Source organism: Pterocles gutturalis, unplaced genomic scaffold (assembly GCF_000699245.1).
Source record: "Pterocles gutturalis isolate BGI_N339 unplaced genomic scaffold, ASM69924v1 scaffold9077, whole genome shotgun sequence".
Classification (NCBI taxonomy): domain Eukaryota; kingdom Metazoa; phylum Chordata; class Aves; order Pterocliformes; family Pteroclidae; genus Pterocles; species Pterocles gutturalis.
In genome coordinates this window covers 1-13,515 of record NW_010115297.1, presented here as the reverse complement: position 1 = coordinate 13,515, position 13,515 = coordinate 1, and the positions used below count along the sequence as shown (strand labels likewise).

Here is a 13,515-nt window from a genome sequence, read left to right as displayed (position 1 = left end):
CAGCAGGGTGGTTCATCACATTTAGATATCCCCCTTTTCAGTCCATGGTGAGGATCTGTGGCCTGGGACATTCAGAAGTGAGCAGCTGTTACAATTTGTTGCTGAGCAATTTTGGACTCTAGTTGGCTGGATGGGTTTTCTCTCAAGCGGTGGAATTTCTCCTTCCCGTTGCGGTGGTGGAGCAGGATGCTGTAACGCCGCGAGCCGTCGCAGCCGTCTGGGGTTTTGGCACGGCGTGGAAGGGGGAAGGTTCCCTGGTCATGTGCGTGTCCTCATCTGCTCCGGTCCCACTGCCAGAGGGGAACAGGGACTTGGAGGAAGAGGGGAGCTCAGGACAGCCGTGTGGAGCAAGACCCTCTGCCATCTCCTCCCCTTTCCCTAGCCTTGTTTCCATTTTTTAATCATTTGCTCTTGTCAGGTTGCAGACCCGGTGCCAGGGTGTTTAGAGTTTAGAGTCAGCGCCGTCCAGATGGTGGAAGATGTATCAGCAAACACTGATAGAGACGATTCTATCAAAGCAAACCTTAGCAAAGTGAATGATTTGTTTGCTCTTAATGTCTGCTGCAGTCGGCAGGGCGGGCTGGTGTGACTGGGGAACGTGGTGTGTCTGTGCTTGTGGCTCGGTTTGAACAGCTTAACGCAGACGTAGATGTCGGAAAGCTCTTGATGGAGACCTTTTGCACCTCTCTTACAGCATCATCATGACAACAGAGAAGAGTCCAGCGGCCGAGGCCGACAATTCGGAGCAGCAGCAAGCCAAGGAGGAGGAAGGAGCTGCTGAAACACCAAAGCAAGAGGCTTCCCTCAAGGAAGGGGCTCAGCAGCCGTCGGAGGGACAGCCCGCAGTGGGGCAGAAGCAAAACGCCTCCAACGGCGATACGCCCACACACGAGGAGCAGAGCAAGAAGGAACGCCGCACCTCCGAGGGCCGGGGGCTCTCCCGTCTCTTCTCATCCTTTCTCAGGAGACCCAAGTCTCAGGTATCCGAAGAGGACAAAGACACTGGTGTTCCTAAAGAGGTGGGAGGTGACCAGAAGGAGCTGGGATTAGGAGCCAGCCCTGATGAAGACATCCTGGTGAAAGCCCCGATTGCAGCTCCTGAGCCTGAGCTCAAAACCGATCCGTCGCTAGATCTCCATTCCTTAAGCAGCGCGGAAACACAGGTAAAGCACCCTGTTCCGTGCGGTGTGCTGCCTTCTGTTCTTGAAAATGTGTCTTTTTAGCCAAAACTATAAAAACGTCATCTTCTAGGACGGTCAGCTTGATCAGAAAAACTCATGAGATGCTCAAGAGGCTCTTGTCAGCTCCCGGTGTTGCATTGTGTATGTCCCACTCTTGCGTTCCCGTACCAGACCGTCCTGAAAAGCAGCTGCTCCTGAAATTGTGCTCACACTTCACAGCAGGACTAAAAACCCCCCATGCTGACCTTTTGCTCTGCTGAGGCATGGGAAGTCACATCAGAACTAGGGTTCACATTCCTGATTCACGATGAAGCCGTTGCTCGTGGGGATGTCCCTGGTGTGTGCAGAATAAAGGCAGGGCAGTGGCGTGGGGTGGGGAGCACAAGAGGACGATGTGGGTTTGGGAAAGGGTTTCGTCAACTCCAGGGAGTGCAAGTGTGGCACATTTCAGGACTTGGTCATCTGTTCGGTGCGGGCTGGTGCTGAGCCTGCCAAATACAAATATTTTCTGCTTATCCATCATGTCAGCAGGGATTTCTGCGCAGCACGTGGGCTGAGCCCAGCTCCTTGTAGCCACCTGATGTCTGCTCTTTCCAACTAGCATCATTTGTCATGCAAAATGGGAAGTTTTTTAAATCATGGTAGAAACCGAGGCAGAGACACCCGCAGGGAGACACTCACAAAGCTGCGGCTGGTTAGTGATTTGGGGGGTGTCGGGTGCCCTCTCTTACTCCCTGGTGGGCACCTTGGGTCATTGAAGCACCTTCTCCTGAGATGGGCGTTTCTTAAAATGCAGCCAGCCTGCGTGCATTGCTGGATTCGCAGCACATTTCTGGTTTATTATCAGGATTCTTTACCCTGCTGCCTTATGTTTTGAACGGGCTCCAGAGAGATGCTACATGTCTGTAAGGTCTGGGCTTTAACTGACTTTTGGAGCACAAGTTGGAGCATTGCCAGCTGTAGGCAGTGATTGTAAATCCACCTCCTGAAAATTACAAAGTTGTAGAGAACGTAGTAGGTAGCACTTTTTTCTTTTCCCAAATTTCTGAGCCTGTGAAAACCATGGGGATGATCTCTGCTCCCGTTTTGTACCTGTGAGAGCTGCGATTAGCAGGATGGGGTGCAGCTGGAAATTTTCATGGAATTTCAGCCCAGAAATTATGTCTTCAAGAGGAAACGCAGGATTTCTTTCTCTATTTAACTTTGATTTTCTGCTTCTGAGCATACACAAGTGTGCACCCGCATCCTTCCTTCACCATGGGCTGTTTGTTCCAGATGAAGCATTTGTGTTTTTTGGTTTTTTTTTAGTTCTTATTTTAGATGCACGTCGGTGGCTTTTTGAACTGTGACACTCGGCAGATATTTCTGCTGTGAAAGCATTTGCGAGGTGCTGCCTGTTTGATAAATGCTGACCGCTGGGCATTACCAGCTTTGACTGATTCCCTGCTCCCGATTGTCCCAGACCTGCTGGAACAGAAGTCAGCAGCTTATGGACATTATTTAGTTTTTAAATACCTCCCTGCGGTTGTTGCCTGCGTGTGATTTCATGAGATGCGATGGGCTGAAAAGACAGGGTTTTGCTTTTCCTCTGCCGCGGCTGCGTGCTCCTGCTGCATCCAGCCACTTCCAGCACTTGTCAGAGCGTGCCGTGAACCCGTTTAACCTGCTGAAATGGCAGTGGAAAAAAAAAAACCAAAACCAAAACAGCTTCCTTCCTCCTCCTGTCCCAAACTGCATCTCTTTCGGCTATTTTAGGGAATTAAGCTGGCTCACAGTGTGCTTCAGCAGGCAAAGGGAGGGTGGTGTGAAGGCTGCCTTCCCTTTTTTGGCTCCATCAGCTCGGATGGCCATGAAATCTCCGCACTGACCCCCCCTTTAATGCCAGTTGTGCAGGACCAAGGGCTGGTGCCCTGGAGCAAAGCCCCTCGCCCGGGGTGCAGTGGGGTGCAGGGACCCGTGCCGTGGGTGCACTGGGTGTCGTGGGAAAAACTTAAAAAAAACCCTAAAAATAAAACTAAGCAAACTAAAAATAGTCCAAAAGGTGCTGTAACTGCGACCATGAAGGGTTTGCATGATGTGATCTGCCCTGATTCCTCTAATCAACCCTTTTTCCTGCTTTTATTCCATCCTTTATTAAATGAAGACTTGAGAATGATTTGAAGGGCTTGAAAATTTGCCATCATCACCTTCCTCACCCAAGCTGCTGCTCCAGGTCCTGGGTTGTACATTTAAGTCAGATAAACTAATTCTGGGGGGAGATCCCAGCCCCGTAGACCTGGGCAACACTTGTTTTGTGTGATTTTTTTTTTTTTTTTTTTTGCTTGACACATCTAAACTGCAACGTGGGCGATGTGGGGGTTTCAGCCTGCACAGGAGGAGAGGAGGGACGACCAGGAGCCGGGCAGCAGAGACCTCGGGGACAAGGAAGGAGGGGAAGCGAAGGACGAGTGTGCCAAGCCAGACCCAAAACAAGAGACTCCGGAGACCAAAGCAGAGAAGGATTTGAAAGCTGCCCAGAAAGCAGTCAAAAGAAACAGAAACATGTACTGCAAAGTCGTCTTGCTGGATGACACCATTTTCGAGTGCACCGTGGATGTAAGTACTTTTGGGGATTGTTTCTGCTTTGCCTCTTTTCCCTCTCCCTTTTCCTCCCCTTGAAAAATCCCCACAAATGTGATTTAATAGGGGCCTAATTTGCTGCCGGTGAATTACATGACAGGCTTTGCTGCAGAACAATATTTCTGTAAGCTATAACGACTATAACAACTTATTTAGTGTGTTGGAAAAATCCGTGGGTGCTTAGGAATTTTTTTTTTTTTGTTCTACAATTTCCAGGGTGCCTTGCTTTGTAAAGGTGGGGGGAAGTTTTCAAAAAAAAAAGTTATCTTACTTGCTGTTCATTATCTCTCTCATTTGTATCCCAGACTATAGTTTTTTGTGTTAGGCTGGAATTGTCTAAATATCTTCTGCCCCTCTCCTTTGAAAAAAATGAGTTGTCAAGTTGATTTTTGATTTTCTGTTCATCCAAGGCACCTTCACCTATCAGGCTGCTGGCTAACATAACTCCTGGAGCCTGGATGTAAAGAAAAAACATGTTGTGTTTAGCCTACAGTTGAATATATTTGCAGTAAACAATTTAAACTCATTATGTTGACTTACAGCCCTGCAAACCCCTTCATCTGAGAGCTTTTCTTCTGCTTTATTTTGTGCATTCTCTCGCAGGGCTGTCTTGCTGCCAGGGCAATGGAAAGCTAGCAGAAATCCCCATTTCACTATTGAAGTATTTGGCCAGAATATTAATAATCCAGTACTTACCATTCAAGCATACTTCCATCAGCTTGTTTTTCCCCAGTCCCGCTGGCTAAATGGGCCGGGAGTGGGTATCTGGGCACCGGGCTCCTCGTGAAAGCCGTTACCTTGGGTGATCCTGAGCAAGTAGGTCAGCGCCGGCTGTTTGTGTAACGGCGTCGCTGCTGCTGCAGCTGCACGGGATCAGCTCGGAGCATCACCGCCCCCAGCACCTTCCCCTTTGCTGGGGATTTTGACTGCAGCCCCCAAAATGTTCCCCAAAATGCTGGTGACAGCTTGCTGTGCCTTTGCGCTGAGTTTGCTGCAGCGATGCCTTCAGATGGTGGTGGTGGGGCTGGTCCTGACGCGGGCAGGATGGCAGAAATCTCCTGCTGTAGGTCCGGAGGGTCGCGGTGGGCTCTGCGGAGAGGGTCAGGAGGGGCTGCTGGGTCGGTGAGACACTCTTGAGTTGACACATACTCTTGGCTTTAACGCCAGTGTGATCCTTACTCCAGCATTTTGGGAATTTATTGAGACTTAAGTGGGAAGGAATTGCCAAGGTGGAGGCAAAGACTGGCACAAATGCCTTTATCCAAGAAGCGCTCCCAGGCATCCTTTCCCATTGACAGCCATGGAAGGTTTTTAATTCCGAAATATCTTTAAGTGCCGATTCCTTGAAAAATCCCCAGGCTAACACACGCACTATGTCACCTATAGATTCACAACGTGTGCACCAAGGATGTTACAGCTGAAGGACTGGAATAAAACAAGGCTGTGGGCTGGGATCAGCTGCCATGCAAATACAACTGAAAGGAGGGATGTGGGCACAAGCGATGCGTTAGTAAAGCTGATTTTGTGTCACTGGAACTGCACTTTCTTTTTTAGCAAAGCCCCCAGTAGAATCAGCCGGTGCTGGCTACCCTCGTTCCGTGCCTCAGGGATGTTTTTTCCTTTGTGCTTTTGGACTAAAAGGATGGCTCTTCCTAGGGCCAGTTCACTTCTGCAACGTTTGGGGTTAAAAAAAAAAAAAGAGGAGATAAGGATGCTCAAAGTGTGTTTCTGGAGGCAAGACGTTGTGTGCTGGGCAGCTTTCGGTGCATAAGGCAGAACTGGAGATGCTGGGTTTCATCAGCAGGTCGGGTTGATGGAAGGGCTGCGGAAATGATGGTTGGTTCTGAGCTGCTGCTGCTTTTGTGAACTGAGTAAGTCAGGTTGCCCCCAAAGTGGCGGACAGCAGCAGATCTCATTTTGAGCCACTTGGGACTTTTTTCCCTTCTTGATAGTGTCCGTTGCGGTTTGGTTGTGTTCCCTTTCTCCCCTCTCCCGTGAACAAGGGCAGGCAAAAACCAGCCCATCCTACAGAATTTTTTTTTCCTATTTGCAGAAACACGCCAAGGGGCAGGATCTACTGAAAAAAGTCTGCGACCACCTCAATCTCCTGGAAGAAGACTACTTTGGTTTGGCCATATGGGACACGCCGACCTCCAGGGTAAGCAGCGCCTGTTGCCTGGTGTTCTGCGCCCGGGTGGGGTCAGATCTTTCAAAGGATCATCTGCCCTGGGGAGCAGCTGGTGCATAAACTTTTCTTAAAACTCCTTTTGGTGTCCTCCCCAAAAAAAGGATTAAGACAGTCATCACAGAGGCAGAAATGGTCAATAAATGACTATAGGAGTGTGGGTTTAGTAAAAAAGCTCAGTGAACTTGGATCTTCACCTGGAGAAAATTTGTTGTATTAGTTTTCTTCAAAACGATGCCATTAATTTGTAAAGCTGTAGCTCACCCTGGTGTGAGCGTTGGTAAGGTTTGGTTGGAGCCACCCAGAGCAGCTTTGGGTTGAGGCTTTGCCCTGCAAACGAACACGCGTGACTCTTCATGCCAAAACTCTTACTCATGGTTTCAGTTTAAGGTCTTTGTTTGGTTAGACTCCAGCGGCGTCTTATCTCCTAAACCCTTGGTTACGCTTTAACTCGGGCAATTACTCAAGCTCTGTTTATGAAGCTAGCCAAAAGTGCTACGTTTAAATCAAGTGCCCAATTCGCGCCCTTTAGATCAGTTTCATTGGTCCATATTCTGGCTATTCCCGTGCTTCACCTGTAGCGGTCACCTATGGGCCAGGTTACTGTGGCTGACAGACATTTCTCGTGAAATAGTTCATAATTACGAGTGTGGATTTGTAATACAAAGGCAAAATAACATCCCATCGCTATTTGAGGCCGGCAGAGCTCTGCCCTGGGTTTGTTTTACTGCCTCTGGTGCCTTGCTGTTTTCTTGGATGTGGAATCTCCTTCCATGGGTAGAGCCTGGATTTTTTACTCCAGGAGTTTGTGGTGCTTGCAGGGGGAGGGATGGGTGTGCTTCTAGATCCAATTAAGAGCAAAAAGAGCTGGAGCAGCTCCGCTTCTGACACTTGTGCTGTGGGCAGCTCACCGCTGCATCTCCCGGACCCCCGGGACTTGCTCCTCTCCCATCCAGGCATGTTGTCATTGATTCTTCCGAAAGCAAAAGCATCCACCTCCTTCCCCCGCAGCCGACAAGGACTAAGGGACTGTGCAGCTTTTTAACCGTAGGGACTGAAAACAGACAATTTTTTCAGATTTGTGTCTCAGAGGAGCTGAGGAAGGCAAAGCCACTGTGCATGGGTTTAGCTCCAGCACAGCCGAAGCTGTTCAGTTGGCTCTGATGGGGGAAGACACCATTTTGGAGTTTTTTTTGGGGAATCTTTCTGGTTATGTGTCATTGAACTTCAAAATCTGAAGCTCCATCTGGCTCTTGCTGTAACTTCAAACAAGACCTGACAGCAAGTTGCTGATTCACAGGTAGAAACAATCTTAATAGGAAACCAGCGGATGAGCATCTGCACCTCGTGTGGAGCAGACGGAGATGCACGTGTGTATTCGTGGACAGGGAAGAGGAGGTTTTCCCACCTTGGTATTTAGGGAATAAACCTTCCTGGTGACGGGCATTTTCTCACGTGGGAACAGGAGACGGTGACAGTGGCCGGAGTGGCTGGTCAACACTGAAGGAGCGTGATGCCCATGCTGCTCTGAAAGGGAGGATTGTTTCCTCCTGATTCATGACACAGCGCTGGATAAAAGTGCCGTTAATTGCTGTCCCCAGCATTGTCCCTGGGATCAGGCAGGCAGGACGAGTGCTGAGGATGCATGACTGCACCCTGGGCTCGGCTGGAAGAAACCCCATCGTTAGCAGTGCGGTAATGAGCCGTCGTGGCAGCAGCGTGGACGTAGAGATGCTCTGTTTGAAACGGTGGCCCTAAAAAGACAGCATGTGGCACGCCTGCCTTTCAGATGGGTTTCGTATCCCCAGTTTATAGGTTAGAGGGGCAAGTGTATAAAAAGATAAGATTAAACCTAAGTATCGCTGTCTCCCTACGGTGAAGTTACGTGTCCTTCTGGTCAGGGCAGATTAGCTCAGGGGATTCAGTGGGTTAATTCCTTCACCTCGGGAGACCTGGATGTCCAAATCCTGCTCAGGGCTCGTGAAGATGAAGAAGGAGGTTTAATGTAGCCGCTGCAGGAGGGCTGTTAGCACAGCACCATCCCCGGCAGCGGGGCAGACCCTGAGCTCTGCAAAGGGAAAGGCTCAGACTTGATGTGCCAGGAGTTGCTCACACCGTGCTGGCAAAAGCAGGAGTTGTTTTTTGGGGCTTATGTTGCACCACCATCCCACAAAACCCCAAATTACAGAGAGAGGGGGAAAAAAAAGGATGTATTTCTAAATTTGTAGCTGAGATAATTACTATAAATTGAGTCATGCTTAAGAGAGAGAAGTTTATGTCATGCTTCTGTGGAAGATTCCAGCCTTCCCCAGTGATGGGATGTTTTCACTCGTCTTGCGGTGATTAGGTCGTTAGAAACCATCACTAATAATAGAAAATCTTAGCGATCTTTGTTCTGGCTACAGTAAATATGGAGTCAGGGTGCCTAAAATGAATGCAAACGTCCTATTTGTCTGTCCTAAAGGGGATAAAAATGTGTTGCACAAGTGCCCCTTGGATGTGCAACCATATGTACTTGCAGCCCTGATATGCTGCTTTGTGTTTTTCCTCCTGTTACTCTTGCCTTCCCTACGAGTACCTGGTAGGTGAATGGTTGGAAATGCAGCCACTGAGACCACAGACGGGAGTAAAAGTTGTGAAAAATGCGCCGTCTCTCCTGTTTCCATGGCTGCGTTTGTGCCAAATGTTGTCCTTTTGCCATATTTTTAGCAATTTGCAGTTTTCTGTGGTGTTTCTGGAACGTCTGTTCAACTGTGAATGTTTTTATCTTCTTGTAGACGTGGCTGGATCCTGCCAAAGAAATAAAAAAACAGGTTCATGGTAAGTAGATGGAATTCATCATGTGGGTATGTGTGGTTTTTCCCCCCTTCCCTAAATACGTGTGGCTGTGGCGGGTGGTCCGGAGGTGGCTGAGAGTTCAAGCGAGGGTGTCTGGCAGGGATCAGCACACTCTCAAGCAGTCTGAGCATCCTTTCTCTTCTTCTTAAGTGCTTAGTGATGCTCTAGACTTAGGAGAAAATGTCATTTCCTTGGGAAAAACATCGCTTGGGGTGTGTTCACCCTGTGCAAACCCACGCGACGCTGCAATGGGAAATCTGCAGTTGGAGGATGGAAAATAGGTGTCAGTGTGAATCCTTTAAATCTCAACGCAGATTTGGGAGCAAAATTACATGCTGAAGCAAGGTTTTGTGGACTCTGGGTCTGTTTCAGGGTCCAAATAGGGGGAGTGGGATGATAAATGGCTCGAGTGTTACCACGAAAATGCCAGATGCTCTCCAAAGTTGTATTTTAAGGTCTGCTAGCACTGAGCTAGCTCAAGGTGAGGGCAGTGTCAGCATAAAATAAATTTTAGATGCTTTTGTTTTCTCTCGGGAGCAAGTGTGACTGCTTTGAAAGTAGAATATTGTTTTACGAGAGTGAAATACTGTTTTACGAGAGTGAAATACTGTTTTGTGTGTGCTTTTGGTGGGGGGTGAAGGACACAGCGTGTCGTTAAGCACAGATCCGGGGGAAATGCCGCAGGGTAGGAGAAGCTCCTGCTCTTACCAACCTCTTGAATCGATAGCAGGGTGTGTGTAAAGGGCAGGAGCTGCTCCTGCCGTGCCGGTAACATTCAGCTCGTGAGTGTAATGAGGAGTCTGGTCCTGTGAGATGGGTTAAATGCGAAATTATTTGAGTTTACTTGAATATCTGGGAATACATGTGAATTATGTGTACACCAATTGCTGGAGTCAGTCTCTGCATCCTCCTTGCAATACGTAGGACACCTCTGCTACCTAAAATACCTTCTAGGAATAACTTGTTTTGAACTGTGTGCGATGTAAACAACACGCCTCGTGTTTAATCCCAGTTACAGCGTTGCGTAAGGAGTAAATCCACAAATGCTGCATCCCCACTCCTCCCTGAGATTGCAATAAATCTCTGAGCAAGTTAACCGCGGGGGCATCTTCTCTTTCTGAAATAAATATTATTTTGAACTAGCGGTAAAAAGCACAGCAGGTGGGAGTTAGAACTATGAAAATTATTTTGAGCGCTTAGTGAGTCAGCCAGGACTGTTTTCTGCAGGTAAATGAGATTATTTTCAAGGAAAAGAGGGAGCCACCCCTTCAGCTGTGTCACCTAGAGTGTCCCTGCCCCAAATAACGCCAGCTCTAGGTGTGACTATGTGGATTCTCACTCCAGTTAATGCCTGTAACGGCACTGGACAGAGTTTGCAACAAGCTGTACTAAAGCATTTAGGTCAGGACTTGTAAAGCTCTTCCTATCTCAGTGCTTGCTGGTTGCTTCCAGAAGTCGATGCTGGTGTTGTGCTGAGTTTAAACTGTGCTCTGACCGCCCGAGCACAGTGCGTGGGGCTGCTGGGTGGATTAGTGCATCTGCTCCTTACAAGAAATGAGAAAATTGGGTTGAGTGCTGCAACAATACGAATTTATTAACTTACAGCACATGCCTGACCTCTCTCCATGAGTTCTTCTTTTCAATCAATGAAAAAAATTGTCATTTAGCCTCTTAGCAATGAATTTAACCTTTTTCCACAAGTGTTTATTCACCTGTATTTCCCTGCCCTGCTTTGTTTTCTCCTGCTTGTATCTGAGCTCCTGTAAATGAAATTATATCTCACACTGTCTGCTTAAGCAGCACCTAACTCTATTGAAATCAGTATTCTGATCTGACAGCTGTATTTTAAAGATCAGACTGGATGTCATAGAATCGTAGAATCATAGAGGTTGGAAAAGACCTCAAGGATCATCAAGTCCAACCGTCAACCCAACACCACCCAACCCACTAACCCATGTCCCCAAGCACCACATCCACACGTTTCTTGACCCCCTCCAGGGATGGTGACCCCACCACTGCCCTGGGCAGCCTGTATGACTATCACGAAGCTGTTCTGCTATGTTTCTTTTTCCCAACCTCTTCTCTGTGATTGCAGGAGGCCCCTGGGATTTCACCTTCAACGTCAAGTTCTATCCACCGGATCCTGCGCAGCTGACGGAGGACATCACCAGGTGAATCCTCTGCGACTCTGGGGAGCTCTCTCAGCAAAGGAAACCACTAGCATTGGAAGACTGAATAGAAATTTTTAACATTTGGGTGTTATTCCATCCTTCAGCGAGGAGATCAGATGTCTTGGAGGGGTTTTTGTTTGGTTTAAGTGGATTTGTGGGATGCTCCCACTCCCCACTGAAGCATAAAGCGTGTCATTGATAATCCTGGCATGTGTGTGTTAGAAAAGTAAATTTTTATTTAAAAACAAGATTTTCTGATCGTAAGTGTCCTCTACTCCCTTTCCAGAGTGGAGGTGACCTGAAGTCCTCCTGTTCCCCCATATTGTCCCAGAAGTACAAATACAGGCAGACGTTAGAAACAAGCATCATGCTGCGTTCATCAGTGGCATAAAGAAAAGAGATTCTGTTTGACCCGCATGTTTCTTAAGTTTTTTATGCTCTCTGTAAATAGTATTTTGATTCCCCCCCTCTCCAGGTATTACTTATGTCTTCAGCTTCGACAAGACATCGTTACGGGGCGGCTGCCCTGTTCCTTTGCGACTTTGGCTCTGCTGGGTTCCTACACGGTCCAGTCCGAGTTGGGAGACTACGATCCCGATCTGCACGGCCCGGATTATATCAATGAATTTAAATTGGCCCCCAACATGACAAAAGAGCTCGAAGAGAAGGTTGTGGAGCTTCATAAAACATACAGGTAAGGTGCAGCGGCTGGAGCATCCCAGAATAATGGAAATAATGGGGCTTTCTGGTGTTTTCCCCATCTCTGTTGTGTGCTTTTAGTTTCCTGCTGCACTAATTTTTATGTTGACAACAGAAGCTTTAGCAGCAAGGTGTGAATTTTCAGCGACTGAGAACATCGACTATTTGAAAAAGATCTAATATTTTAAAGTTAGAAAAAAACCCTTCCAGAAGCTGAAATTCTTTTTTTCCTGGGGCAAGAAGAAACTGTTTTTAGCAAGCAGGTGCAAATTCTGGCGCTTGTTCTTTAACATGAAAGTGGAAGAGCCGTGAAAGGTGGATTTTATTTCATGTGAAAATGCAATGCAAAGTGTGCTTGTTTTAACCTTGTCCTTTGTCCTTTTTTTTAATATTTGCTTTGGGATTTATGTAATTTTTGGATTGCAGTCTGGTTGGAGCAGATCTTGTTTCTCTCTACGCTGTAGCCTGCAGCGTGTTTGGGGTTTTCTGCTGCCGTGTGTAATGAGTAATGCTTTATAACGTGGAAGCGTTCTGGATAACGCAGGAGGTATAAACCCACAGTTCAGCTTTCCTCCTCGTGTTTCCCAGTGTGGCCACGACCTCGGCAGATGTGCCTTGTTCAGGGAGGGCTGAAGGACTCCTGGGAGTCCCCCTGGTACCAGATTCAAGCGTCACAGCAACCAAACCTCTTCCTCATCTTGTTTTGAGCTTATTTTCCTGGATGCTCTCGGATGCAGGAACTGTGCAGAGCGGTGTGCTCGCCAACGTGGAGAGCAGCCAGCGGCAGCTTCTGCAGCCTCCCTGAGATGGATTTGGGTTTTTAGGGGAAAAAAAAGCCCATAAAACCACTCTGTGATACCCAGGCCTTCAGCCAGGAGCCCTTTGACCTGTGCGAAGCTGCCGGCCGATGCTCCAATAACGAGAGCAGAGCACAGACGAGACCTTCTCGCCGGCAGACGGGAACTAATAACCTGAGTGCAGCGGGAAGGGTGGACGCGTGCCCCCGGCTGTGACCAAAGCTACAATTAACACCTCTCTCAGCCCCGCAAATCAATACTTTAAATTGATTCCCCTCCATTTGCACCGAGAGGAGAGGAAATGAGGGGAAATAAGTCCTGGGCTGCTGACAAGCTTCATGACTTGGAGTCAAAGGCCGTTTGCTGCGCTGGAAGTGGCAGATCACATTGCTGAATTATTCATGGCTTCATTAGGAGGATACTTCAAGGTATAGGACGGAGTTATATTTAATCTGCTCGTGCTTGCAGGAGGAAGAAATATGCACCCGTTTAATTTCTGGTCTGTATTCCGTGAACATTAAACTGTCGGAGGGTTTTCAGTGGGAAAACTCTGCTAAACCACACTCCATCTCTTGCTGCTTCATTTGCAAAGCACGAGGCACGCGTTGGAGATGCTCCTGCCTCTTTCCTAGAGCATTGTCCGCATGGTCTTTTTTTGCCCCCTGCCACTAAAACTTCTGTTCCCGTCACGCACAAGATGTATGTGAGCGCTCAGCACGAAAGACATCAAAGCAGGGAACAAAATGAAATACATATGGCCCAATACTCGCCCAGCAGAGCTTTTAAATGTCCCTCCTCCACCAGGAACTTATGAACAAGGGCACTTCAATAACCCTGGTAATAGCCTCCATTATCGGGATGTTTCTGTTAAGCAGAGTTGTGCCGTGTCGCCCCTCCTGCAGACGGGGAACCATCTGCTCCCAGAAAATGTCTCATTCATCTGCTCTGCGCCAGTCGGAATCGCTGCCGAGGGGTCTCAGCTGTCCTTGCGCTTGGTTTGGAGAACAATAGCGGGGTTTGGGGGG

The 13,515-nt window shown here is 48.1% G+C and overlaps 1 protein-coding gene across 1 annotated transcript; it reads left to right on the top strand.

Moving 5' to 3' along the window:
• Positions 1 to 701: 701 nt before the first annotated feature.
• On the top strand, positions 702 to 11,692 carry LOC104462968 (protein 4.1-like). The gene is made up of 6 exons (XM_010075133.1): positions 702 to 1,163; positions 3,546 to 3,776; positions 5,854 to 5,958; positions 8,763 to 8,805; positions 10,919 to 10,994; positions 11,470 to 11,692. Exons 1-6 carry the CDS (start codon positions 702 to 704, stop codon positions 11,690 to 11,692), a joined length of 1,140 nt encoding a protein of 379 aa, XP_010073435.1.
• Positions 11,693 to 13,515: the final 1,823 nt, after the last annotated feature.

Bases quoted from the DNA above. Each gene is read 5' to 3' on its own strand.
- LOC104462968 (XM_010075133.1), top strand. From the start codon at position 702: ATGACAACAGAGAAGAGTCCAGCGGCCGAGGCCGACAATTCGGAGCAG. The intron at 1,164-3,545 runs GTAAAGCACCCT...TGGGGGTTTCAG, and splicing joins TAAGCAGCGCGGAAACACAG to CCTGCACAGGAGGAGAGGAG. The intron at 10,995-11,469 runs GTGAATCCTCTG...CCCCCTCTCCAG, and splicing joins CTGACGGAGGACATCACCAG to GTATTACTTATGTCTTCAGC.